The sequence below is a fragment of the Serinus canaria genome, unplaced genomic scaffold (assembly GCF_022539315.1).
Source record: "Serinus canaria isolate serCan28SL12 unplaced genomic scaffold, serCan2020 HiC_scaffold_348, whole genome shotgun sequence".
NCBI lineage: Eukaryota > Metazoa > Chordata > Aves > Passeriformes > Fringillidae > Serinus > Serinus canaria.
In genome coordinates this window covers 1-8,991 of record NW_026108462.1, presented here as the reverse complement: position 1 = coordinate 8,991, position 8,991 = coordinate 1, and the positions used below count along the sequence as shown (strand labels likewise).

At 61.1% G+C, this 8,991-nt stretch overlaps 1 protein-coding gene and 1 long non-coding RNA gene across 2 annotated transcripts; one reads left to right on the top strand and one right to left on the bottom strand.

The window, feature by feature from the left end:
* Positions 1 to 6: 6 nt before the first annotated feature.
* On the bottom strand, positions 7 to 4,337 carry LOC115483972 (short stature homeobox protein 2; the record flags this gene model as incomplete). The annotated part of the gene is given in 6 exon segments (XM_050987852.1): positions 7 to 47; positions 128 to 216; positions 302 to 359; positions 2,767 to 2,859; positions 2,892 to 2,974; positions 3,950 to 4,337. Coding segments are annotated over 6 exon segments (752 nt in total), but the record flags the coding sequence as incomplete, so codon positions are not given.
* Positions 4,338 to 6,000: 1,663 nt separating this feature from the next.
* On the top strand, positions 6,001 to 7,196 carry LOC127061246 (uncharacterized). Its single transcript, XR_007780683.1, has 3 exons — positions 6,001 to 6,057; positions 6,499 to 6,541; positions 6,895 to 7,196. It is a non-coding gene; the product is annotated as an uncharacterized LOC127061246 (long non-coding RNA).
* The last annotated feature ends 1,795 nt before the right edge of the window (positions 7,197 to 8,991 follow it).

Sequence of the window (8,991 nt, the reverse complement as noted above, 5' to 3'; positions counted from 1 at the left end):
GGGTGCGCGTGGGCCACGGCGCTGTCCAGCTGCAGCTGCGCCTGCACCTGCGGGGACAAGCGCAGGGTGGCCCGTGTCACCCCCCGGGGCCGCGCGGTCACCGAGCCACCCGCCCGAGCGCACTTGCCTGCTGGAAGGGCATCCTCAGCGCGCCCACGTTCACGTAGGGAGCCACCCGGCAGGCCTCGAACTGCGTGGCGGCCCCGATCAGCACCCCTGGCCGGGGGAGCGGAGCGGTCAGCGCCGGGGGCGGCGGCCCGAGCCCCCCGCGCGTGCCCGCGGCGCGCCCCCGGCCCGCTACCTTTGTGCAGCTGGTTCTCCTGCTTGCGGCACTTGGCCCGGCGGTTCTGGAACCAAACCTGCGGGGAGCGGAGCGGGACACGGCGTCACGGCCGCGCTGCCGCCGGCAGCCCCGGAAAGCCGCCCGGAATAACAACGGCGGCGACGGCAATACCGATAGAAATGGTTAAAAATAATAATAACGCTAGAAATGGTTAAAAATAATAATAACGCTAGAAATGGTTAAAAATGCCCCAAAGCCCGCGGACAAAGAGGCGCGGGTGCGCTGCGCTCCCCCCGGCCGGGCAGCCCCCGCTCCCCAGCTCCGAGAGGCAGAAGGGAAAGAGCCCAAACCCCCCGAAAATGGCCAAGCGCAGCGGGCTCGCCCCGGGGAAATGATTTCCCGAGCCCCGGGCTCCTCTTTCCGCGCCAGACTCCCAAAAGGCTGAAATCGCCCTCGATACCCACTGCTGGTGGGCGGTAATGGCCTGAGAAGCTCGTGCTCATTAATAAATAAATTAATTAGCTCTATCTCACAGACAAACTCAACAACAACAGGCTTTTATGACTTTTTATCTTCGTTTTTGTGGGGGGTGGAGGAGAATCACGGTCCTAAAAGCTTCGCTACAAAGAAGTTTCGAATTTCTCTGTTCACTGGAGTGTAGCACAGAAGCGGAATAATTATCTCATTATCATAATAATCTAATTTGCTTGCACCGAAGAGGCTGCCCCGTTAGACGAGAACGTACTTTTAATATTGGAAAGGGAATCGTTAAAATAAATTCCCAGTCTGAAGTTCTGCTGGCTTTGGGAAAGGAGGGAGGGAAAGGAGGAGAGCCGGTCTTAAAACATGCCCGTTTTAACCCAGGGCTCTGCAGCGCATCCCAGCAGCCACATCGGCCAAGGAATCCTTTCCCCGAGGCCAGAAAAAAAGGAAAAAAAAAAAAAAAAGATAAGAATTGCATTTTTTGAGGTCTTACTTAAAGAGACAAATATAAACGGGAATTCCTCCCGCCCTGTCATTTTCTCCAGCCAGGGAAAATCTGCCCAAGAGCCACGTTCGCCCTCAGCCTCCCGTGGAAACAAACGCGCCTTCCATAATTTACAAATTAGAGCAGATACGAGGCAAAATATCATTGAAAACCGGTTTTTTTCCGGGAGGATTTCTAGGGAAAGGGTTTAATCTATGTAAATCTCCAAAAGTTATTATGCACCCTGCGATTTGGCATCATGGGAGCGCGGATTATGCGCCGCCGCCGCCTCCTTTGTCGAGCACCTCCCTGCTCCATTTTCCATAGCCAACAACTTTTTGCCTTGGTTTTGTTAGGGTTTGGTGAACAGAAATAAAAAATAAATTTAAAAACCACGAACAAACACAATTAAAAAACAACCAACCAAAAACCAATTGAGCAGCCAAAAAAAAAAAAAAAAAAAGAAAGAAAGGAAAAAAAGCAACCCCAAAAAAAAAAATCAAAAGGAGGGGGAGAGGGAAAATGAAGACTTTTATTTTTTTGCTTCAATTTTTTTTCTTTTTTCTTTTTTTTTTTTTTTGGTGGTTCAGGCTCTGACAAAAGCTGCTGGTTTTGAGTTTTTTGGTTCCCGTGCCGGCTCTGCCTCTGTCCTCACAACCTTACACGATGCAGGGAAACCCCCCAAGGACTGAGCGCATACTTGGGTGCAGATGGTGCCTGCGAGCACAAAGATTGAGGGGGAGTATCTGTTACAGCGATACTTTCCACCAGCTGCAGATGTTCGGGGCCTAAAACTTCTCCATGTGTTCCAGCAAATAATGACCATCATTTTCTCTTCTTTTATTTTCAGAACGGAAATACACCGGAGCAGCTACATTTGTTCTCATTTGAGGGATCCCCTTCCTCCCCGCTCCTCAGCTCATCCCGACAAAACTCGCAGAAAGCAGCCCAGGGACCCCTTTGGATAAAACTTTGGGAGGGTGCAAAGCACAGGTTAAACCCAGAGCAGCCGCGGCTTCCCGGGAGGACAGAAAGCTCAAAATACCTCGGGTTAATCCCAGACTTTCTGTATTTCATAAACCCCAACAAAGCACCTCGCTCAATTTTCGTGCCGTTTCAACATTTAAGAACTACGAGGCGAAACGGTTTGAAAATGCATCTATCACTGTCTCACTCGGCGGTGTCTAATTCAGTTTATGGTCATGGACATCCATGACGGGAATCGGTGTCCGTGGATGAGCCGGGCAGCGGCACCGGGAGCGGCTGCCGAGGCAGGGATGGAACAACGGCAGAGCTGGGAGAAACCGCGGCAGAACCAAGGGACGGGGACACAAATCCCGGGCAGGCAAAACCCTGCGAGGCCGCCGGCAGATTTGCCGGAGGAAGTTGGGAGCCGGGGAGCTGCGGAGCTGCCTGCTCTCCCTGACAGAAGGATGGGGCTCGTCCCCATCATCTCCCGGGCTCTTCCCGAGCTGCCCCCTCCCCCGAGCACACGCACCCACGCAGCCCCGGCTACCTGCACCCTGGCCTCGGAGAGCCCCAGCCGCTGGCTCAGTTCCTCCCGCATGAACGCGTCCGGGTAGTGAGTCTCGTCAAAAAGCCTTTCCAGCTCGTCAGATGCCTACCAGGGGTGGACTTGACATTCGTCCGGTACTCCCTCTGCTTGATTTTAGGTCTGCCTTCGTCTTAACCATCGCTTCGCATCCTCTTGCGCTCTTCAGCTTCTGGGGACAAGGGCCAGGACACAGAGTCAGAGAGGCGGGTACGGGGGAACCGGGGCTCGCCCCGCTACCGGCATTCCGGCGGCCGGGGGGAGCGGGCGGGAGCCCCCCGGGGCCGGGCAGACGGGAGGCGGGGCCTGTTGCGCATGGGAAGCTGATAGGGCGCCGGGCCGCTGCCGTTCCGGGCTCCGCAGATGGCTCGGTCACCCCCCACGCTGATCGCGGGGGAAACGGGGTCCGCACCGAGCCCTCCCCTCCGGCCCCGCCGCGCCAAAGGGGGATGCGCAAGCAACCACTTTTTGCATAGAATCCTCTGGTTTTTTGACCTGTTTGGTCCCGGAGCCTCGCAGGACGCCGCGGCCCCTCCGCGCCCCGCGCCCCCCGGGATCCGCTTCTCCTCGGTCAGTTCTCGGCCGGAGACGCGCCCCGGGCCGGGCGCCGCGGGCCCGAGCCCCGACCCCCCGGGACCGCCCGGCCGGCACGGCCCGGTCCCGCCGCGGCTCCCGCCGCACCGATCGCCTCACTGCGGGCATCCGATCGGGGATGCTCCGGGCGCTCCGCCGGTCCGAACAAAAGGGCGGCAGCGACCCGCGGGTCCCCGCGGCCACGGGCACGGGCCCGGCCGACTCAGAAAGCGCCCCGCAGGAGGGGGGCGGACACGGTTGCCGGGGTCCCCCACGCCCCGCGGTACCGCGCGGAACACCCGCGGGCGGATCTGCCGGAAGCCGCGGGGCTGAGCGTGGGCAGCGCGGCCCGGCACCACGCGAGTCCGCGGAACCGCGGGGGAACGAACGGGCCCGCGGGGCCGGGCTTTCGTTGGCGGCGCGGCTTCCCGTGGGATGCCGAACGGGAACGAGATCGCGTTCGGAGCAAGTTAAATCCGGGTTTAAATATTTTAATCCTAAAACTTCGAGGCCGGCAGCCGATCTCCCGTAGCAGCGAGAGCCCGGGCAGCCGCCCATCACTGCCGGGCGCAGCCTCCCCGCCGGCCCCCGGCCACCCGCGACCGCGGGCCGCCCCGCGCGTACCGACCCCGACGGGGGAAGGGGACGAAGGGGAAACGGAACGGGAAAAGGGGGAGCCCGCGGTGCCGCCGTTCCCGCGGTCTGAGCTTGGGGGTGGCCGCCTCGGCCGCTCTCTCGGCGGCGGCGTCGGGCTCCCGCGGCGGGGAGCGCCCGGCCGGCCGCGCCGCGGGGCTGCCCGTGTCCTCCCGGCCCGGCTCCGCCGCCGCCCCGCCGGGCTCCCGCGGGCCGCCGCCGCCGCGCAGGGGCCCGCTCTCCAGCACCTCGCGGTAGGTGATGAGCTCCTTCTTCTCCTTGGCTTTGGGATCAAACGACTTGGGACAGAACGCAGTCAGCTCCTCCATGGCTCAGGGGCGGCTGCCCGCTCACCGGGCGGGCATCCACGGGGCGGGGAGGCGGCGGCGGCGCCCCGGGCCGTGCCGAGACGGGCCGGGCCGTGCCGCCCGACGTGCAGGGCTCCCGGGGTCTGACAGACGACGCCGCGATTGAAGTGGCACTATTTATACTTTGCAAAGCCGGCCCCTTGTTCCCGGCGAATTACCTCCCCTCGGAGCTCTGAATGGACCCCTTCCTTCCTCCCTTCCTTCCTCCCGTCCTCGCCGGTCGCCCGCCTGCCGCGGGGCACTGCGGCCACGGCACCGCCCGCCGACGCGCGAGCGCACCTAATTAATTTAACTAAGCGCGGACGTGCGAGATCCTAGGGGTCCGGGCGAGGCGCGGGCGCGGAGAGGGGCCGGGGCGGCGGGGGAGTGGCCACCGGGACGCGCGGGGGGGCGGCGGGGACGCGCGGGCTCCGCGCACCGCCCCGCGCGGCTCGGGTCAGCCCCGCGGCCCCGGGCACGGCCAACCGGAGCGGCCCCGGCCCCGCGGGAGCCGCAAAAGTTCCTCCGTGGGCGCCCGAAGGCCCCGAGAAACCGAGGGGACAAATGACAGCGAGGGACGCGGCCGCGGAAGGAGCGGGCGCGCAGCGAGGCGCCGGATTAGTGCCGATATCGCCGATATTGGTTTCCCTTTGTTTTTTTAAATCCCCCGTCTAGGAGCACTTTTGCCGACGGAGCTCGCCTCTTTCCCACCTTCGCTAAATTCTAATAAATTATTCAGAATTGTTTAACTCTTGCCTGCGTATCGATTTTTCATTGACCTTTGGGGCGATGACTGCACATAACGGAGCGTTCATTTACCGGGGCGGGTTCGGGACCGGGGGTGGCATCGGAGTTTATTCTGAGCCGGTCACACGCGACCGTGTCGCGACAGGCAGCGAGTCCCGGTGGCCCCGCGGGTCGCGCCGCCCGGGAGCCGCTCCCGCGGGGCGTTTTCGATCCCCGGGGCACCGGGCACCGGGGATTCGGTGTGACAGACCCGCCGCGGCTGCCGACCGGCGGGGTGACCCTCGCCGGCCCCTCCGCCCTGACATTTCGTTTTTCCCCACGCGCGTTCCGCCCTTCCCGTGGCGGGAGAGCGCGCGTTCGGAAGCTGGCGTTAAACGAACCAAATTCGGTAGGAAAATCGAATTAAGCGAAGCGATTCGATCGTTCTGTTGCATTTCTGGTCGGTGCCCGGCGGAGGCTCCGCCCGGCCCGGTGGGTCTCGGCTCGGTCCGTGCCCACCCGCGCCCGGCGCGCTCCGTCCCGCGGGCACAGCCGCGGTGCCCACGCCGCGCGTGGAGCGCTGCCCTCCGCCCGCCCGGCGGCTCTCGGTGCCATAAACCCCCGAGCCTCCTTTAACTCTCCGGGACGGAACGAAAACCGCTCCGTGCCGCTGTCACCCGCGGCGGGACATGGGCAGGGCGGGACACGCCGTGCGCCCGTGAGTCGCCGCGTTGGCCACCGTGTCGGGCTCGCTGCAGACAGCGCTCCGTGTGCTCTGCACCCCGGTGGGCAGCGGGACCCGGGCCCGACCCCGGCCCGACCCCCGCCCGTCCCGCGTGGGCGCTCGCCGGCGCGCCGCATCGATGGCTCGGCGCTCGCTGTGGCCTCCTGGCCGCGCTCGGCGGTGGATTGGCGCTGCCTGCCCGCCGCCCCGGAAGGCGCTGGGCTCGAACCGGGGCCGCGGCGGCTCCGCCAGGTACGGGGGACAGGGCGGGACACGGGGGCACAGGGGGCACACAGGGGCACGGGATACAGCCGCACCGGCCCCCGAGGGCACGGCGGGGCGGTCGGCGGCCGCTGCAGAGCCGGGTGTGCGCAGCGGCCTCCGGCGGAGCCCGCACGGGCAGGCCGGCGGTGCCGGGGCTGGCCGGGGCGCGCAGGGCTTGGCCCTTGGGAAGGAGTCCCTGGAGGTGATGGCGGGGAGCGGCTCTGAGGGGGTCCCGGTGCTCCCGGGCCTGGCCGCGCTCTGCTCGGGGCTGCCGGGACCGCTCGGGAGCTGCCCCGGCGCGGATGCCAGAACGGGCCGCTCTCCCGGGGGATGTTGTTCCCTGGTGTTTCCCTGGAGCCCTGAGGCTCCCGGCAGTGCTCGGAGGGCTCTCCGTGTCCTTAACGGTGAATTTGCCTTTCTCCGCTCCAGGCGCTCCCCGGTGGATCAGGAGGCGCTGCCCCGGTGACCGGAGGTGCGAGGATGGGCGAGGCTTGGATGGAGGAGCGGAGCGAGTTGGAGCCGTCTGTGCTGGGAAGAGAAGGAGCAGAGAAGGGAGCGGAGCAGGGAAGGGGCTGGAGCCCCAGGAGGGCTGAGGGAGCTGGGGAGGGGCTCAGCCTGGAGCAAAGGGGGATCAGGGGGGCCCTTGTGGCTCTGCACAGCTCCTGACAGGAGGGGACAGCCGGGGGGTCGGGCTGTGCTCCAGGGAACAGGGACAGGAGCAGAGGGAACCGTGTGTTTTTATTTATTATTTAATATTATAAATACAAACCAAGCCAGGGCAGGCAGCAGCCCTGTCCCAGCTGGGTTTGTCTGCGTTCTGTGCAGGTGGGAGATGGGCCGGCGCTCCTCGGACACGGAGGAGGAGGGCAGGAGCAGGAGGAAGAAGAAGCACCGCCGGCGCTCCTCCTCCAGCAGCTCTTCCGACAGCCGCGCCTACAGCCGCAAAAAGTCGGGCAGGAAATCCAGGTCCAGGTCGCGCTCTCGGGATCTCCCGTCCTGGTCCCATTCCTATGAGAAAAGGTGCATTTGTAGGAGTTTTTTTTGTAAGAGAAACTCTTTCGTGTTACTGCAGGAAGCTGGAAGGGTTTGGGTCCCACGGGTTGGGATTTTATGGCACAGGATGTTCCTAACCTTAAAGGAAGGTTTTCTCTTTGTCAAAATAAAACCCCAAACTCAGCACCATGACCAGGAATGCCCACACCTCCACACCCCAGGAGAACAGAGCAGGGAATGTGCAGGTCCAGAGGGAAATTCTGCTTTAAACCAGGGAAACCCCAGGAGGTAAAATAACTCTTCCCTTTTTGTCCCAGCAGGGACACCTCCCACTGCCCCAGGGTGTTCCAAGCTCATCCAGCCTGGCCTTGGGCACTGCCAGGGATCCAGGGGCAGCCCCAGCTGCTCTGGCAATCCCAGCCCAGCCAGGAATTCCCAATTCCCAATCTCCCATCCAGCCCTGCCCTCAGCAGTGGGAGCCATTCCCTGGCTCCTGTCCCTCCATCCCTTGCCCTCTCCAGCTCACCTGGAGCCCCTCCAGGCCCTGCCAGGGGCTCTGAGCTCTCCCTGGATCCTTCTCCTCTCCAGGTGAGCACCCCCAGCTCTGCCATCCTGGCTCCAGAGGGGCTTCAGCCCTGCAGCAGCTCCGTGCTCCATCCTGGTTCAGTCTGGCTTGTGCTGGTGACCTTACTGGGAAGTGGAGCTGGAGAACTCTCCTGGTGTCCAGCTGCCCTGGGGCTCCAGGAGGAAATGCTCCTGCCAGACCTTTCTGCAGTGGCTGCAGGGTGGCTGAGGAGGCACCTCGGGGTCATTCCCAGCCCTTTCTCCTGCAGGGATCTCCATCCTCCCCAGGCCAGGGCAGGCTGCTTGGGCACCTTGGGTGCCATTATTCCTGCCCAGCTCCAGGGATCCCAGAGGGGCTGGGCCTGCAGGGACCCCAGGGCATCCAGGAATGATGCAGGGCTCTGCTTTTGGGGTCCTGCCTTTGCCCCTGGGGCAGGGCATCTGCCCCTGCAGTTCAGGCCCTGCTCCATGCTGGGTTCATCACTGACCCCCAGGAATCAAGGGCAGCAGTTTCTGGAATTCCTGTCCCTCATCCAGCAGGAACATCACCTTCCCTTTCCAGGAGCAGCCCTGTTCTTCAGCACTCACCCCTGTCCTGTCCAGCATTCCAGCTCCTGCTGCCCCTTTCCCTCATGCTGGACCATCTCTGAGCACATCCTGAATTCCATTCTTGTTTCTATTGTATAAATACAGTTTGTCAAAATATAATATAATATAATATAATATAATATAATATAATATAATATAATATAATATAATATAATATAATATATAATATAAGATAATATAATATAATATAATAATATATAATATAATATAATATAATATATATAATATATATTTTTGTATTATACTAGTAATCACATGTAAAGGCCAAAACCAGAGAGGATTGTAATTGTCAATTAGTTAACTATTAGGGAGATGAGGAGGAAGTGTTAGCATTTGGATTTTGGGTTTAATATCTTTTCTCTCACCTTTTTCCTTGGTGTAGAAGAATTTATTCTTTGAATAGACAAAGCTGGGAGGGAGGGGAAAAGGAAGAGGCCCTTTTGATTCCTGATTGGACTCAGGAGGGAACTGCCCTTAAATGAACTCAAATGAAATAAATTAACACCGATTAACTGGTTACTAATAATAGTAGTTAGAGACCCCACCCCAGGTTCATTTTGTGCCTGGGATGTGGATTTTGGAGGATCAGCTCTTTGTGGCAGCACTGTCCCTGTGTGTGAGTTACTTGTTTTGGGGGAATTGTGGGATTTGAGGCTTCTGGAGCCCTCTGAGAGCCCCCCAAGTCTGTCCATGTTTCCTCAGGAATCCTTGGGGGTTTGTCCCTGCTTTTTGGGCTGTTTGGGGGCAGTGCTGGTC